This window comes from Microcaecilia unicolor, chromosome 1 (assembly GCF_901765095.1).
Source record: "Microcaecilia unicolor chromosome 1, aMicUni1.1, whole genome shotgun sequence".
Classification (NCBI taxonomy): Eukaryota; Metazoa; Chordata; class Amphibia; order Gymnophiona; family Siphonopidae; genus Microcaecilia; species Microcaecilia unicolor.
In genome coordinates this window covers 197,809,532-197,829,101 of record NC_044031.1, presented here as the reverse complement: position 1 = coordinate 197,829,101, position 19,570 = coordinate 197,809,532, and the positions used below count along the sequence as shown (strand labels likewise).

General features: G+C 42.7%; 1 protein-coding gene across 1 annotated transcript in view; it reads right to left on the bottom strand.

Moving 5' to 3' along the window:
* The window catches only part of LARS2 (leucyl-tRNA synthetase 2, mitochondrial), a 242,795-nt gene extending 224,999 nt beyond the window's left edge, over window positions 1-17,796 (bottom strand). Inside the window, 2 exon segments of the mRNA XM_030203605.1 lie at window positions 13,419-13,674; window positions 17,299-17,796. Of these exon segments, the coding sequence (XP_030059465.1) occupies window positions 13,419-13,652 (234 nt within the window). The 5' untranslated portion in view covers window positions 13,653-13,674; window positions 17,299-17,796.
* Between the last annotated feature and the right edge of the window lie 1,774 nt (window positions 17,797-19,570).

The following is a 19,570-nucleotide window of genomic DNA, read 5'->3' as shown; positions in this document are numbered from 1 at the left end:
TTCCAGGGATGAAGGAATAGAGGAGGGGCAGAAGATAAAAACAAACAACAAAAGGATAAAAAAGAAAAGGAACTACAATACTGATATGACAGTGAATCAATCATACAAGAGGGAGCAGAGTGGAGAAAGAAAAGGGCAGGGGGGTGGGGAGCAGACAGTATAAAGGGAGGGCAGCCAGATTGTTACTAGGGACCCCAATCAAATATCATCCCCGTAGGCCTTTCCAAAAAGCCAGGCCTTTACATTTGCATTTGAACGTCTTAAAAGAAAGACTGCCACAGAGAAAAAGAGGAAGCCCATTCCAGACAAAAGATGCAAGAAAGAAGAAGGTAGAGTGTCTGGTGGATTCGAGCTGAGCAGATTTGGGACCAGGGAGAACCAGGTGAAGGTCATTTAGTGAATGGACGAGTCTGACAGGAGAGTATGAGATTGTGAGACAGGATAATCAGGAGTGCCTAGGCGGAAGGCCTTAAATGTGAGTGTAGCTACTTTGTGGATAATCCGCTGTTCGACTGGTAACCAACAGTGAGCTTACAGAAGATGAGTGATGTGATCGTTTAGGCGGGCATGGCAAAGGAGATGACTAGCCATATTCTGGAGGGTTTGAAGTTTCTTTAGTGTAGAACATGGAAGGCCAGCATAGAGAATGTTCTAGTAATCAAGATGAGTCATAAACAGAGAGAGAATCAGAGTGTGGAAGGCATCGTGGTCGAAATAGTGATGAATAGCCAGAAGTTGGCGGAAAACAAGAAAACTAACTTTGGTCAGGTGCAAAATTTGAGGTAAAAATGTAAGAGCAGAGTCAAGAATAATGCCTAAATGCTGGAAGTGTGTTACTGGAGTGACTGAGGTTCCAAAAAGGTTAACAGGGAAAGAAGGTGGGGATAAAGCCCCTGAAAACCTACAAGCAACAGGTTTTTTTTTCTTGTTTAACACTAACTTCTGACTGGATAGCCAGGTGGAGAATAACTCGACACTGCTGAAGGGGAGTAATTGATGGGTCGTGAGGAGAAGTGGGCTAAATGAGAAGAATGTCAACAGAATAAAAATATGACGAGATACTAGTGGATTGTATGAAAACAGCTAAACTACTCAAGAACAGTAATGGAGAGAGAATAGACCCTTGGGGCACACCGCAGATCAGGTCACGCATTTAAAAATAGAGGTTTGGGCTACAACCCGGAAAGAACGGTGGGACAGGAACAAAGTAAACTAAGAGTGTACTGTGCCAGAGATTCCAAGGGCAGACAGCTGGGCACGTAGGAAGGGTAGTCAATGAGATCAAAAGCAGCCGGGAGATCTAAAGAAACTGCTAAGGTTATTTTGTGTTGATCAAGATGTTACTGTAGTTTGCTAAGAAGTGTTGTGCTATCATGACTGTTTTAGTACTGAAATGTGGGAGAAATCCTGATTGGCGGGATGTAAACTGAAAACTTTTTCGGAGACTGAGGAGAGTTCATGGAACACAGCCTTTTCAAGCACTTTTGACATTGCTTTAAGATTAGAGATGGGATGGTAGTTATTAGGGATGGTTTTTTGAGGATAAGGTGGAATGCCAATGAGACTGAGACTGATAATAGACAACAAAGGAGGGAACAGTTTCAATTCTGGGACTTTCAACCACTGCACTCACCAACTGAAAACTGTACTCACTGAAATAAAGACAAAAGGTGTATGATGGAAACATTCAAATATTTAGCAGGCTTCAATAAAGTTGAAATAGGTGTAATATTCCATTAAAAAAAAATCAAAGGATAATACTATGAAGCTGGAGGAAAGGAAGATTCAGAGAAAAGCGTTCTCAACAGAGAAAATGACATTTCTCTGAAAGAGCTTGTAACGGTATCAGTCTATTACTGAAATATGTAGCATATTTGCTGGATATATATACAGCAATATATTTGTGTATCTTTTAAAAACACTGCAGCAGAGAAAATAGTCTCATTCCAAAAGCCCCCTTCCCTCTCCCTTTGGGGCCTCACCTTGCCTTTTCTCATTCCTCAAAACAAAAGACTTAAGACTGCTTTATCAACACAACAAAGATTGGACCTAACCAGAGGATGCAAGGAGGCAGAGAGTCTGGAGAATCCATTGAAGACAAAAGACTTCAAAGGGTGGACCATAAACAGGACATTTGCTTGTCAAAGGTATACCTGCCCCTCCCATCAGCTTCCAGACATGTGCAGAAAGGAAGGACTTGTAATGTGTATCTGCCACAGAGACTGAACAGGACATCAAAAGACATTTGCCAGCAAAATCCAGACTAAGTCTCGTGATGTCATAAGACATGAGACCAACTCAGGGGTCGTGTGCAGACATGAGACTACATTAACCATAATGCCTTGCAAAATATCCAAGACATGCACACACCATGCTTCTCTGCTAACATTATAAAAGGCCTGGAAACAGCCCAGCTCGCTCTCTTGGGACCTGCCTCCTCTGGAAACCTGCCTCTCTTGGAAACTGCTGCTCTCTTTGGGGTCCTCGCTGATGCCTCCTGTCCTCAACATGTGCTCATCAGTCCTGCTGGACCACAGCATGCTTGTAACAAGGACTTGTAAGTTGATCTAGCTGCTACTTTGTTCTATTTTAAGCACAGATTACCTGTAAAAGATTCCCCTTTTAAAACCTACCTCTCGTGTGCAATTGTATATTAAATCAATCTTTTTGAAGCTAAAAATATGGTCTCTTTGTGTTCTGAATATATATATACTTAATATATTTAATTTATTGCAATTATCACCTTTGGTGATTGGTGGAGAAATTAATATCCTAAAACTTATAAATACAGCGCTTGCTCTTAAATTATAAACAGTAGCGAGTTGCTCTCGAGCTATTTTCCCCAAAATAACTCATTTCTTCCAACATATCAATAAGCTGGAGAAGTGGGTAGAATTTCTTGTAACATATTAATTCGTGGCGAATGTGGGCAGCAAGTCTAACATATTAATTTGTGGAGAACGTGGGCAGGTATTCTGTGCAATTAGAATGAAATAACAGTGTTCTTAAATTATATTTTTGTATTTTGCGCTTTATAGAGAACTGAGTATCAGGTTTCATTAATTAAATTTCCGATTGATAAATTGATAAGGTTTTCAGGGCACTACTTGAGATGTTGCGCGTAATGGACATTTGGTCCCTGCCAGTGTGCCAATACTTAAGTACTTACGCAATTATGTACCTTATGTACTGTATAACAAAAATTTTAGGCATGCTCTGGCATAAAATAAAAACTAATTTTGCAGATAATTCTGAGGAAGACATACACACAGAGAAACACACTATTCTAGGTGTACATAACCCCACTGTGCTTAAGCGATGCATAGAATCCTCGGGCCCCAATCCATGGACCCCTAGCGTAGTGGAGGACATTAGTAGCATCTCTGATATGGAGAGCAAATTCGAAAAATATTGCAATTTATATTCAATTAAGGAAGGGAGCAAGAGAATTTCTGCATGCTCTTGGTTAATGTGGGCCATGTGTGAGAAAGCCTTAAAAGAGCAAATACTATAAATTACGATAAATTACTAGCTAAAGAGAAAGAATGCAAGCAGGTAGGCACAGAAAAGGATTTCTTGCTCACAATGAATAGGTGCTTAAATTATCAATTGGACTCTTCTAGGCAGCAGATAGAACATCAGCAAGCTCAGGAAAATCAAATGAAAAACCAAATTTTAGCTTTAGAAATGCAAGCAAATCAGGTCCCAGGCCTAAAACAACTAACCAGAGAGCTAATACTGCAGACGTCCCCTATAGGTGAGAATAACACTGAAAAAATACAGGATTCTCATGTGCAGATATCAGCTATCTCAGGCCTTCCATGTGCCCCTCCAAATACAGCCACAGCCATGCCTGTTTCAGCCGTGTTAAAAGTATCTGAGGCTAGACAGCTACCGGGGGGACTCATCCAGACGATCAGTTCCCAGCCCCTCTCACAGACAGATATAGAAGTGATAGCCAGACAAATAGGCAAGATAGACCCTGACAAGTTCCCCCAAGCTTGCGTGGCATTATGGAAATTAGAACAGGAAGGGAGGATTGATACAGAGGAATTAATTAAAGTGATCCGTCTCTGTATCAAACCTGAATTTGCAGAACAGATGGAGGGAGCTATTCAATTGGCAAGACAAAGGGGTTTCTCTTTGCTAAATTTGGCAATCGCTGCGAGTGTGTCCTTCGGCATGAGAACGTTCAAGATCTTAAATACATATGTCCAGCAGGGCAAAAATGAGGGTATTGAAGATTATGTAAGGAGGGCAATTATTTTACTAATTATGACAGGGGAAGTGGAAGGAAGAGATTCCAGAAGGCAGATCCCAGGAGATCTACTAGATGTAAAAGTAGATGATGAGAGGTTGAGAGAGATTTGTCAGGGCATGCATCCTACTATTGCAAGAGCTCTCTGTTCTTGGGCCCCAGGTGAGCCTGCCTCTGCTAGGGATTTGTGCTTGAAGGCCAAAAATGTACAAAGGTATCAGCCTTATGCAGTACATCCAGTGGCGGCAGCTGTACCCACTTTATACCCTGATCTAGCTCCATACCAAGAGCAGGCCTCCCAGGCCCCCTCACGGCATCCAGCTCCCCAACCCAAGAATGCACCACCTGGGCTGCATTCTGACCGAAGCTCCCATAAAGGTAAACCTTTAAGAAAAAAATCCGCTCCTCTATATGTAGATAATGAAACTCGCAGGCAAGCGGTTAGCATTTTAAAAACTCATGGTGAGAACATGGCATACTGGGACCAACAACCCCTTGATGTTCTTACCGCGCGGGTGCTGCAGGTTCTCTCAGGAAACAGGGAAGAGCCCCCCTCTGAAAAGGAAGAAGCCATAGCCGCCTGTCTGTCACTAACACACATGGTAGCCCCATCGGCCCCTCCATTAGAAGCCTAGGATAAGGGGTCCGGCCTGAATCGGAGGGATGCACAGTGGACCCCACTCTGCAAACTGCAGTGGGACCCAGGGGGCAGACCTCTGATGTGGGTTGGACAAGGACACAGGAAAGTTTTGGCATTAGTGGACACTGGTGCCGCCGTAACACTCACTAGCTTTATACCTGCAGGATCACATCCCATAGGGCCAATAAATCTGTCCACCTTTGCAGGAGACACGAAAAGGGGGTACCAATATGGAGATGTACAGTTTAAAATAGGAGATGATACATTTCATACCACAGTAGTGCAGTGCCCTGACACATCCACTGAAGTGATAATAGGCTCTGATTTTCTACACAAAAACAACATGGTAGTGGATCTATGTAATCAGATACTATGGAAATGCCCTCACTATGAGTGGCAGAAACAAATTGATCCGTATTATAAACCAAAGTGGCAGAAAATAGCAGGGATAATGCCAGAAGCAGAGCAGAGCAGGTGGAAAGAACTTTTCCCAGACCTCTGGACCACTAGTGCCACTGATTGTGGGAAAATAAAATCCTCTGTGAAAGTTAAGGGAGAATCTGTACCACCACAGAAACAGTATCCCTATCCTAGGGAAGCAATCCCTGCACTTCAGGGTGTTATATCAGATCTCATGAAACAGGGAGTAATTAGAGAAACCCAATCTCCTTTCAACTCAGCTCTTTGGCCTGTAAAGAAGGCTGATGGCATAAACTGGCGCCTCACAGTGGACTACCGAAAGATTAACAAAGGTACACAAACTATAGCCCCTATTGTTGCCTCTGCACTAGATATCTTAAGCTCCATCACCCCAGAGAGTAAGTGGTTTTCTGTAATAGACTTGGCAAACTGCTTCTTTGCTATTCAGCTTCATCCAGAAAGCCAAGACAGGTTCGCATTTACATTTCAGGACAAGCAATACACATTCACCCGCCTTCCTCAAGGGTTTCATAATTCCCCTACCCTGTGCCACCTCCATGTTACACAGATGCTAGAAAAGTTGGGGGTCCAGGATAGAAAATATGTTCATTCATATGTAGATGACATTTTGATTGTGGGTTCTGACAGAGAGGAAGTTCAGGGTCGCACAGAAAGAGTCCTTGCTTTAATTCAGGAAACAGGTTTCAAGGTGAATCTGGGTAAAGCTCAATTGGTCCAACAGTCAGTTCAGTATCTAGGGACCATAGTGGGAAATGATGGGAGGCAAGCTGATACCCGTAAGGTATGTGCCTTGCTGGATGCACCAGCTCCCCACGATGTCCATTCCTTGCGAGTCCTGTTAGGGGGGTTCAACTTCCTCCGCTCCTATATTTATCAGTACTCTGATATTGCAAGCCCCCTGTATAGGCTCCTGAAAAAGAAAAGTCACTGGGAATGGACTGAAGAGCATGAGAGAGCACTGTCTAGATTGAAAACTGCTGCAGCACAGGCTCCAGCACTAATATATCCAGACCCTGCTAAAAGCTTCACCATCAAGTTAGCCACAACTGGGACTGCTTTAGCTGCGGTCCTTCTCCAGCGTAATCAACAGGGAAAACTTTGCCCTGTTGCATATGAATCACGTAAACTGACTGATGTAGAGAGCAGGTATACTGAATGTGAAAGAGAATGTCTAGCTGCTGTTTGGGCAGTTCAGACATTCCAGCATCTCTGTGGAGAGGCCCAAATCTCTATTTGCTCAGGTTACATTCAGTTTCTTTTCTATTCACACTCCCCTCAAGTATATAATTTCAGGTGCCCTTACTGGCTCACACATTTCAAACACAAGACTAGCACAATGGACCCTAGTTTTAATGAACAAAAGGGTTCAATTTGAAATCCAGAAAAGTCCAAGCCTTTTAGCCCATGCACTGATTGAAACTGGGTCCAATCACTCTTGCCCTTATCAAGAGAATCTGCAATCTCCCCTGCAATGTCCCTCAGCGCCCCCTGTAGAGGAGGCTAAGACTTTAGTACCACTTAGAAACATTTGGTTTACGGATGGGTCCTCCTTTTGGGACAAAGGTATACGATATACTCAGTATGCAGCCCTCAGCATAGACCAGGAAGTCCTAAAAGGTAAATCTGATAGTCATTCCTCAGCTCAGAACGCAGAAGTATTAGCTGTCCAGGCTGTATTGACTCACACATGTCCACACATAGACACTAATATATCTCATGAGTGCCTCATAACGCACCCTTTAATGATATACAGCGATAGTGATTATGTAGTACAAGCCTGTTTAGGGTGGCTGAGTCAGTGGTCTCGTAATGATTTCTGCACTGCTGATGGCAAGCCCTTGCAGCAAGGACAATTGTGGAAATGGATTGGGAATTGGTTACAGTGTCATCCAGGTAAATTAATGATACGTCATGTTAAATCACACCAGGACCCCCACCATTCCCTTGAAGCTTCTTTTAACCATCAGGTAGACATGTTGGCTTCTCAGATTTCTGCTGTCACTAGATCTGGTAAAGATACTTCTGAGCATATACCAGATCAAATATTTAGACAAGAGCTGATTTGTTTAGCCCACTCATATTTGCATGAGGGAGTAGAAGGAACCCTCAGTCGCCTTAAAGCCATGGCATCATGGCCAGGAATGAGAAAGGAAGTGGAGGATTGGGTAGGCGGCTGCCTACAATGTGCACAAGTTAAAGCAGGACAGACTAAACCAACACCACTTTTACATCAGAGAAGGGTAGGACCCTGGCACCGGTTACAAATTGATTTCATAGACAATTTACCAGTGACCAGAGAGGGATACAAATACCTTCTAGTTATTGTTGATGCTTTTAGTGGCTGGGTGGAAGCATTTCCTTGTAAAAATCATACTGCACAGACTGCTGCTAATAAACTGTTCTCTGAGGTAATTTGCAGGTTTGGCACTCCTCAAATCATCGACTCAGATCGTGGACCAGCATTTGTGGGTGAGATTTTCACAGTCCTGTTACAAGCCCTAAATATAAAACACAAGCTTCATGTTCCATATCACCCACAGAGTTCTGGGCAGGTAGAGAGAATGAACAGGACCATAAAAGAGGCCCTCAGAAAGGTTGTAAATTCAACAGGCAAAGATTGGGCTCAGAAATTGCCTTTGATACTAGCATCCATACGCAGTACATCCCGCCTGAATTCACATGTAACCCCTTATCAGATACTGTTCGGACACACTATGCCACTCCTAATTTCTAGTGACTATATCAATCAGGACCCAAATGATGATGAGACAGACCCTACTTTTGTACAATATATCAAACTAGTAGAGGATAAAACCACTCTGCAAGCCAGAGTCACTCAAGCCCTGGAGAAAGCAGCTCAATCTAAAAGTCTACATTCCGCTATCAGCCCCCTCTTTGAAGTAGGTTCTCAGGTAATGTACCGTAAGCTCTTCAAGGGAAAACGGGACCATGCCCTCTCTGCAGGTTGGAATGGCCCTTATACAGTATCCAACCGTATATCCCCAGTGGTATATCAGATCAGCTTTCCACAGGGAAAGACAAAATGGGTACACATATCTCAGCTAAAGAAGTACACCTGATTGTTTTTCCAAGTAACACTAGGTGTCCCGAGTGCTCATGTGGGCTTCTGCGGTAACCGGAAAATAGAAAAAGTTTTTGCAATGGCCCTTTGTAACACTGATAAGAATTAAAGATGTAGCTTCTATTGTTCTTTTAATTTTAAATGTAGTTTTATTGTTCTCTTGATTTAAAATGTAGCTTCTATTGTTCTTTTAATTAAAAATATAGCTTCTATTGTTCTTTTGAACATTTAAGATTTAGTAATGTCTCTTTGCAATAAGTCAGATTTAAAATGTCTCTCTGTGATAGCTTCTGTTGTAATTTGTTTTTGATATAATATTGTTTAAGGATTTAGAAATGTCTTTTTTCTGATGAGTGACTCCCACTGGAGTTGAAACTAAAATACTGGGTAAGAAGTTTTAAAAATGCCTCCTTATAATAGGTAACTCCCGCTGGAGCTGAAACTTAATATTGTGCTTTAATGTGAATTAACAAGATATGCTATTTTTATAGAAAAGAAACTAAAGCTTAAGAAAGTAAAGCCTGTCTGCACTGCACGCTGCTCGTATACAATGATCTAAGATTATGGGAAGGAACTGTGAACAAGAGAGGGATCCCCCCACCAGAACCGGAGAGCCATGTGACCTGCTAAATTAATGTATAATGTGTTTTTCTGTCTTTTTCAGAGTTCGAGTGTAAATCTAAGATTAAATCTAAGATTTTATGGTGCTAGGAATTAATATATATATGGCTATCTCAGATATATTTCTAAATAAATAGATCCGATCCTGTTCTACTTATATTTTAAAAATAAACGGATCTATGCTGTTCTACTTGAGATAAAAACCATATATAATTTTGCTAATTGTTGCTTATTTCTAAATGAATGAGACTGCGGTGGTAATCCAGATGGATGCCGCAGGTGATGCTTTTGGTGCTCTTCGTGCTTTATTAATTTTGCTAATTGTTGCTCACTTCTAAAAGAATGAAAATGCTTTGGCAAATCCAAGATGGATGCCGCGTACGTTGCTTTTGTGTTCTTGCTTATTGCAGGTTAAGCTCAATCCTGGATCTGGAATGGACGATCGGAGACCTAAAGGCCTAATAGAGTTCTTTGTTTGTTTGTCATGTGGTCTCCATGTTACATGTTTGTTTTATGTTATGGGGTACACAGAGAACTATAAGCAGACATTAATAGACCCTCCCTACTAACAGTCCCTCCATTAGTTCACATTGTCCTAGAAAGAAAAAAAAAAGAGAGACCATTTTCACTGGCAGGCGAGCTATAGAAAAGAATCATTCAAGCTATGGCTCACGTATAATAAGTTCTACTAATTGCTATCTAAGGTTATATATTCACATGTATATATTTGAAAATATGAGCGAAGGTTTCTCTTTACATGATCTATTAGGTACAATCAGTACAGGGAATGTTTCTGACCTTTTTAGTTTATTCTACATTACAGCCAGGACGCACACAATGTCTCTCCCTGGAATGAAATATTGGCTGTGTGCAAAGCAAAATTAACATATCTTTTCTAAATTCTTTACAACATTAAACACACGAGTATTGTCTATTAAAGTGCTACATTAAACACTGCTAAAGCAGATAAATATGGCAACCTTTTACCACACTCATTACCCATAAAAGGTTTCTCTCTGAAAAATAAAAAGTTTCTCTCTGAAAGGTAGTTCATGGCACTATACCATGACTCTGTTTTTTTTTTAATTTGGTCAATGATTAAGTAAATATTATTGCATAGGAATGATAGGAATAATTGTTTTGTGTGTAATAGTAACCTAGGAAATTATTATAATTGCATACATATGTCTCTCTTGTTTCTAATGAAACAGTAGTATAATAGCTCCACATTTACACCCTTGCTTATGTATCACTGCTGTGAATACCTCAGTTAGCCTCTGAAATAGAGAATATAGGGAAACATTCACAGTGTTAGGTAACATTCATACAATATTTTTCCTTGGAATGTCAAACGCTGAAAATATGACTGAATAGATTGTTCCATCCCATTGCGGTGGTAAATTGGTCAATTGCGCACTCTCATGCTATTGATTTGGCTAGCATACTGGGTAAGATATCCTGTGGCACAAACTTGGGAGCAGCCTATGCCCCTGAGCAGGTGACACAAAAGGAGATGGTCTCTGGAAATAGAGCAAAATGACGCTTGTGTGGCTGAAGTCATATAAAGTGTACTTGCAATCCTATTTTAAACCAGAGCAAAGCCATACTCTGCCACCTGACTGAATGGAAGCCTAATGAAACTGACCACAGAAAACTTAACCCTAGCTACCTAAATGTAAGTCATGAGCAAACAAAAGTAATAATGATGAGTCTTTTTGCTTATAACAGTCATATTCCAGCTAAGGACATATTCCAAGATTCATAGTGATGTGACATAGTAGATGACGGCAGGAAAATACCTGCACGGTCCAGTCTGTACTAGGTTAGAGTTGTTTTTTTAATTTTAGCTTTTATAGTTCATTTTATGGCTCCTCATTCCAATATATTAAAAATGTATTTTCACTCGGAGCCAAGAGAGGGAATGTAACGGTATCAGTCTATTACTGAAATATGTAGCATATTTGCTGGATATATATACAGCAATATATTTGTGTATCTTTTAAAAACACTGCAGCAGAGAAAATAGTCTCATTCCAAAAGCCCCCTTCCCTCTCCCTTTGGGGCCTCACCTTGCCTTTTCTCATTCCTCAAACAAAAGACTTAAGACTGCTTTATCAACACAACAAAGATTGGACCTAACCAGAGGATGCAAGGAGGCAGAGAGTCTGGAGAATCCATTGAAGACAAAAGACTTCAAAGGGTGGACCATAAACAGGACATTTGCTTGTCAAAGGTATACCTGCCCCTCCCATCAGCTTCCAGACATGTGCAGAAAGGAAGGACTTGTAATGTGTATCTGCCACAGAGACTGAACAGGACATCAAAAGACATTTGCCAGCAAAATCCAGACTAAGTCTCGTGATGTCATAAGACATGAGACCAACTCAGGGGTCGTGTGCAGACATGAGACTACATTAACCATAATGCCTTGCAAAATATCCAAGACATGCACACACCATGCTTCTCTGCTAACATTATAAAAGGCCTGGAAACAGCCCAGCTCGCTCTCTTGGGACCTGCCTCCTCTGGAAACCTGCCTCTCTTGGAAACTGCTGCTCTCTTTGGGGTCCGCTCCGCTGATGCCTCCTGTCCTCAACATGTGCTCATCAATCAGCTGGACCACAGCATGCTTGTAACAAGGACTTGTAAGTTGATCTAGCTGCTACTTTGTTCTATTTTAAGCACAGATTACCTGTAAAAGATTCCCCTTTAAAACCTACCTCTCGTGTGCAATTGTATATTAAATCAATCTTTTTGAAGCTAAAAATATGGTCTCTTTGTGTTCTGAATATATATATACTTAATATATTTAATTTATTGCAATTATCACCTTTGGTGATTGGTGGAGAAATTAATATCCTAAAACTTATAAATACAGCGCTTGCTCTTAAATTATAAACAGTAGCGAGTTGCTCTCGAGCTATTTTCCCCAAAATAACTCATTTCTTCCAACATATCAATAAGCTGGAGAAGTGGGTAGAATTTCTTGTAACATATTAATTCGTGGCGAATGTGGGCAGCAAGTCTAACAAGCTTACCAGCAAATATGGTGATAGACAGTTCTGTGACAGAATTTAAGCATGCTTGAAGCAGGGGGGGCAATGGTAAGGAGAGGGTTTAGCGACTGGCTAAATGATATGGGGCAAGAACTTAGGAAATATATTAAGTATAGGATCTTGTGCAGTCAGTTGCCTATAATGAACCTAAGAGGGAAGACAACAAAACTAACTTAGATAGGATGAAACTAGACTTTGAGCCCGTAAAAACGGGCTATTATAGGAAGGGGGGGGTTGAAAGGCCCGCCCCCACCGCCGAGTTCGCCGCTGCCCCTCCCCCTCCGAGTTCGCGCCCCCCCCCCACCGAGCCGTCACCACCCACCTTCCACCCGGCCGGGCCCTCGCTCCGCTATTGAAACAGCGAGGGTCCGGGAACGCAGCACTGAGTTCTGCTGAGCTGCCGACGTCGGCCTTCGTTCTTCTTCTCTGCCTGTCCCGCCCTCGTGTGACGTAACGTCGTCGAGGGCGGGACAGAGGCAGAGAAGAAGAAGGAAGGGCGATGTCGGCAGCTCAGCAGAGCTCAGTGCTGCGTTCCCGGACCCTCGCTGTTTCAATAGTGGAGCGAGGGCCCGACCGGGTAGAAGGTGGGTGGCGGCGGCGACTCGGGTGGGGGGAGCGTTAGACGGCGGTGTCCCTCCCTCAGCAATGCGCAGTACAGACCCTCTGTGTTCCGCCCCCCCGTCATCACGTATTGACGTGGGGGCGGGGCAGAGAAGGTCTCTACTGCGCATTTGCGAGTGAGTACGGTCACTCGCTGTTTATATGTTTGATATCCTGCACACCATCATCTACGCATGGTTGACATCCAAGTATGGAAACAAACAGGAAGACTGGGTAAGTCAGTTGGTTCTTATCTGTCCTGTCACTTTGGCTGATGGCTTGAAGGTCGCCACAGATGACTATTCATGTGTGCCTATGCAGAAACCTATACATTTTAACAGTCTCTAACAAGGGTTCTATAAAAATAACAGCTTTCATTTGGTTATGTATCACATTTTATTTCCAACTGCCAGGCATGCACACAGAACAGTGTTTCTTTTTTTGAAACACAAACTTGATGGGTATACATGTTTTTGAGGTAGGGAGCATTACATGTGACAGTAACACTACACAGCACTAAAAACAAGAAAGTTTTTCTTATGTTTGATGAGCATATCATATGAGCCTTGTGGTCCTTATCTCCCCTCATACTATGTGTGTCTTATGCTTAACTACAACTAGGAGTACCACCTAAACCAAACCTCACAAGCTAGGCACCTCCAAAGAGGAATAACTGCACTGATTATCACCCTTTCTTTATATAACTCTATTTATACTTACATCAACATCTGAGATTTTACAGAAGTGCTCTTTTATTCTCGAATGCCACCAATTCTCCACCTTTCTCCTGGTCTCTATTCCATACCGTCTTTCCCAAGTCCCTGTTTCGCTGTAAATGGCTCTGACAGAGCCCCACGCTATCTTCCTTTCCCATTTCTTAAAGCCAACCCTGCTGCTCAGTTGCTTCTTCAGGCACAATGAGAAAATGGCAAAACTGTTGCAAGCTGCCTGCATTCTTCAGGATAGGATGCTCAGTCTGAAAGGAAATAAACAAAACAGGCATGCCAGTCTTGCATCAATGAACAAAACTTGCCTTAGAATTCCCCAAAATTCATAGTCTTGGTACTGGCACAATTTACATCTGTAGGATCAAGTCAAGCACCCCTGGTTAACATTCAAAAGCCTGTTTCTTACTAGCTCTGGTTAACTTACACACACACAATAAATTCACTACTTCACACCCATGTGTCCGAAGTGTACAGATGCACCAGTGGTATAGAAGGCAGTGATATACAAACCCACTAATGACTTACATGCGATTCTTCAAAGCTCCAAGTGCTCAATTAAGGAGGCTGACCCTTCTAATTATTAAAAAGAAACCATCCTGTACAATACACTTGGTAAGCGTGGTCCATGCATTTTTGCTATTCAAAACGTTGCACAAAAATAAATGGCATCGTGACACTATACCCTAGAAATACTTGCCATATTGGAAACAGAATTCAGAATGGGAAGTCAGCAAAGGAAAGAGGGTGAACAAGAGGGAGGCTGCAGCTGTGGTAAAGGTGAGCAAGACTGGCAAGCAGCAAAAGAGCTCAAAACAAGGATCATAAGAAGAGACAGCGATATGGAAGAAAGAAGAGGAAAGGCTCACATAAACAATTAGCTGAAAGAAAGCCAGAATGGCATACTTGGGTGGTAAAACGAAGTAGAGAAAGCATAAAAGAAAGAGGCTGATGCTCAAAACTACCACCAGTGTTAACATGTGGTTAACAACTGATTTGTGTGCACGTTATTGTGAGTCAAAAGTTCAAATGGTTTCAGCGCGGGTATTAACTCATGCTGAAACCGTTACTGTAGACCACATTAGAATGCAATTAAATGCTGTTTTACTCTGCATCTATGCTAGAAAAAAAAGTTTCTCACATGTTTAGCATGGGAAACTTTACGCCAGGTCCAGAGAACCATAGAAGGGTTGGTTGAGAGGAGAGGTGTCTAACAGCACCCATTCTCTCCCTTCAATTTGATCACTCTGCCTGGACTGCTTCCTGCACCTCAAACTCTCTCCCTCTCCCCGACCCCCCCCCCCTTTGCCTAATATGAGGAACACACTGCCATCTGCTGGATGTCTCCGTTCAGTTCTTTTATAAATTTTGAAGGTTTAGAGTAATTGACTGAATATAAGTCTGTTTAGGGATTCTTGTGCTTTTATTACATGTTATTTTCATAAGACCATTTCTGTTTCACGACTCTTGCCTTTTCATGTTGTTACTGTAAATAAATAAGCACTCTATTTTTATAATACCCCACCTACTGCTATTGTTTGGGCATTGTGAATTGGGATCTATAGAAAAAAGGGAACACAATTGCTTTCCAGAGACTGCTTTGCCTAACGTCAGAACGTGGCATTCTGCGATCTATACTGTCACGTTCCCCAATAACACCCCAAAAGGTTATCTATGTATGCTCCATATTCCCTTCTGACCCGATCCCCCCCTTCTCCTAATATTAAACAAAAATAAATGCCCTGTGGTTCCAGTGGCCCCCTACCTTTCATCTGGTTTTATTCCCTACACACCAGCTCGTTCCCTTTGGTCCCTCAATGCTCATCGCCTAGTTCTTTCCTCTCTGAGATAGTCTACTACGAAACCACTATGCACATCTCCTACACCATTGGTTATCAGCGGGTCTTCAATCTCTTACAATACTGGCCACCAGCTGTTGCTAATAAACTGTCATAATGCAAATTAATCCAATCTGGTTACTATTAAGACCTTCTCTACGGTTGTTACCAGTTCTTTTGTTGTACACTACAATGCAAGTTGAGCCTATATGCTTGTTACATGTAAGTTTAGTTTCTTCACAATTGTTACTAGGTTAGTTCTCACAGTTGTTACTAGTGTCTACATTGTATGTAAGCCACATTGAACTGAACATGCTTTGGATAATGCGAGATATAAATAAATAAATGTAAAAATAAAATGAACTAGAATCTCTGCCTTTTTCTTCCTTGCCCCAAACTCTGGAATGGCCTTCCCCCTCCCTTAGATCTGAACTTCCCCTTTCCAGATTCAAATCCCACTTGAAAAGCCACTTTTTCAAACTTGCCTTTAACATACCCATAGATGGTACGCAGTAGGCCAGTGGATCATGCAACAATCCAGAGTTCTTTGTATCTTGGATTGCCGTGCCCCGGATGACACTTCTCCTGTATGAATGCTCTTTCTATCCTATATATTCCCTTTCCTTTTTAGCTATTTTAAATACAGTGCACTCCATTTACGTGCACGTCTGATAAGCGCATGCTATGTTTAACTGCATGCCGTACTTCGGTCCCGTTTTTGGCACCATCAGTTTCTATGGGGACAAACTTCGGTTTAGCGCACCACTGATAAGTGCAAGATTCGCTCATATGCATGGTTTAAGACCGCTCCTCTGCAGGAAAGACTCTGCATAAGCATGCGCACAGAATATGGAAGCCGAATGGCGAGTGACAACCAATGAGATTTCAAATTTACCGCCCCTTTAACTGCTACAGGCAGAATAAGCAAAAGAATGTTGTTAGAAGTTAGACACTAGAATGCGGGCACAAAAGTGTCAGATTTTGTTGCTTTGTGATAATTGTACTGCACACAGGGATGATGTCAGGCTGTCTAACATCAAGGTGGTCTTCCTGCCACCAAACACTACCTCTCTGATCCAACCTATGGATCAGGGCATAATAGCCAATTTCAAACAACATTATCGGGCTCTTGTGCTACGTCGTCTGACGAGTGATATGGATGACCAGACTGGCAAGGATAAATGTGCTGTTGAAATAGCATATTTGGGTGGCAAAAGGAAGCTTGCTAGGTGCCCTTGACCTGGATTGGCCGCTGTCGTGGATAGGATGCTGGGCTCGATGGACCCTTGGTCTTTTCCCAGGGTGGCATTACTTATAAGAGACAAAGAGGCCAATGCTTAAAACTACCACCAGTGCTAACATGCGGTTAATGCTGGATTTGTGTGCATGTTATTGTGTGCCAAATGTTCAAATGGTTTCAGCACTGGTATTACTTTGAGCATACCGTGGCAATTTTTCTGTGCTAGTTTCACAGTAGAGTGAAGGCTCTACTGCTAATCTTTGCGCACTGGCCTCAAAGTGATGGAGTGCGGAGGCAAAGATATGAGCTAAGGTGTAGAAAAGAATCAGGAGATAAGTGACTACAGGTAAAAACGGAGCTATAGTCAGAAGCACCAGTTTTGAAAATGAATTTCACAATCTAATGTAATCATGAATTTGTAGACTTCACTAATCCCAACCAGAGGTTCAAGGCAGTTAAGAAAAGAGTGACTCAAACAATACAGCAAAATAAATACAAATGGTACAAGTTAGAATTTATCAAACAAAAAAGTCTTAAGTTTTCTACATAAATTCATGTAATTTGACTGGGAAAGAATTTGCAGGGGGAGGGTGCTCCAAATGGAGCTTACATGATACAAAAGCAATGCCTTGAACTGGCGCTTAAGACGAATTCCCTTGATTGACAGCAATAGAAAGTAGTTACAAAATCAGTAGGAGGAAGTGACGTCATAATTAGTGATGGCTGCTTAGCTGCCTTCCACCTCCGGACGTCCCCATATTTAGCCATTAGCATGTTGATTGGCTTCGACAACTCACCGAATTGTATTGGAAGCGTAGCGGTTTCCAACCAGTGGCGTAGCGGGAGCGGTCGCTCCTCCCAAACAGCTGCAATAAATATTTTTTCCCAGTCTCTTCTGCCCGTCTCTCCCGTCCACGTGGTCACTTTTTACTTCACTAAAGCCTTCTCCCTCCTCCTGCACAGCACCTCCGATTCACAGCCTTCTACCAGCGTCGGGGCTTCTCCTCAGGCGCGTCCCACCTACTCTATTGCAAGTGCAATTTCCTATTTTCTGCAGACGCTGGCTGACTGTAAATCGGAGGTGCTGCGCAGGAGGGAGAAGGCTTCAGTGAAGTAAAAAGTGACCACGTGGACGGGAGAGACGGGCAGAAGAGAAGGTGAAAGGTGCAACACTCGGCGGCGGGCGGGCTGGAGAAGGGAGAAAGCTGCCCAGGGAGCCTTAATACCGTCCACACTGAGACTGGAAGTGAGCCTATCTTCTAGTCCACTTTAACAAGGGAGGGCAAAAGGTAAAAAAAAAAAAACGGATACAGCGGGATTCTCCCGCGATCCTCCTATTTCCTTACCCAATCTTGTCCTTAAAAAATTGCGATCCTCCATGCGACGATAACATTACGTCACAGGGGGCGTAACTTAGTGGATCGGGTTCGGGCGTTCTCACGCTTAAAATAAGGTTTAATGACAGGAGTGCTTCTTTGTTTTCACGGTCGCTACTGCTTACAGTATGCAGCGATCACCAGTTATAACCCAGCGCTGCACAAATCTTTTAGAAGTTTAAACAAAGAGGTGCAATAGACGAGTGGAAGTGAGCCTACCTTGTCCACTGTAAGCAAGAAAGCCAATTTGGTTAATCTCTGTTTCCACTCCCCCTCGCAGCCGTCATTGCCTTTCATTCAAAACAAAGCAAGCAAACTTATGAGCTGCTGCAAGGAGGTTTAATAGACAAGAGTGGAAGTGAGCCTATCTAGTCCACTGTAAGCAAGAAGCCAATTTGGTTAATCTCTGTACTCCCCGGCGCGGCCGTCATTGCCATACACTCAAATCACAGCAAGCAAACCTTTGAGCTGCTGCAAGGAAGTTTAATAGAAGTGGAAGTGAGCCTGCTCTGTAAGCAAGGAAGCCAATTTGGTTAATCTCTATTTCCATTCCCCCACGCAGACGTCATAGCCATTCACTCAAAACAAAGCAAGCAAACCTATTAGTTACTGCATCTGCCTTGCAGTTTTTTTTTAAATTGTTGATCCATCTGTAACAAGCCTAAAGCTGTTTCAGTTGGATTGGCAGGTCTTACAATGTGGAAGATAAAAGACATAATTGGGGTGACATGATACAGATGTTCAAATATTTGAAAGGTATTAATCCGCATTCGAACCTTTTCCGGAGATGGGAAAGTGGTAGAACTAGAGGACATGAATTGAGGTTGAAGGGGGGCAGACTAAGGAGTAATGTCAGGAAGTGTTTTTTCACAGAGAGGGTGGTGGATACGTGGAATGCTCTCCCACGGGAGGTGGTGGAGATGAAAACAGTAATGGAATTCAAACATGCGTGGGATAAACACAAAGGAATCCTGTTTAGAAGGAATGGATCTATGGAATCTTAGCGGACATTGGGTGGTGACGCCGGTATTTGGAGAATAAAACCGGTGCAGGACGGACTTCTATGGTCTGTGCCCTGAGAAAGGCAGGGACAAATCAAACTTGGATATACATATAAAATATTACATACCATGTAAAATGAGTTATCTTGTTGGGCAGACTGGAAAACTCTTTTTATTGGAAAAAACTAAAAACAAATAACATACAAATCAAAAACAAGCCCCTAGCTATACACGGTCCTCCTATCTATGTACACCCCCTCCCCCTCCTCAATAGTACAGTGGAAACTGTTTATTAGAAAGACCAAAGAAAAAAACCGGACATGCAAATCAAACCCCAGGCTCCTAGCTAGACATGGTCTGCCTATCTATGTACACCCCCTCCTCAATAATACAATGGATCAACCCCCCCCCCCGACCCCCCACAACCCCTTCAGACAACTGGCACACAATCCCCTGGGAAGCATGTCCCCTCATGGCGGCTTAAGCCTCACGTGTCTCCACCACCTCGAAGCCACCCCCACCCCTTTTTCCACCCTTTCCCACTTCGCCGCTTCCTGCACCGCCCTTACCACATCCCAGCTGACTACCTCCGCCGGCCGGACCTCCTGGTACAGGGACACCCTGCAGCGCGCCATCCAGAGGCAGTACCGCAATATCACCGAAATCAGAAAGCGTGTTACCGGATCCCCGCG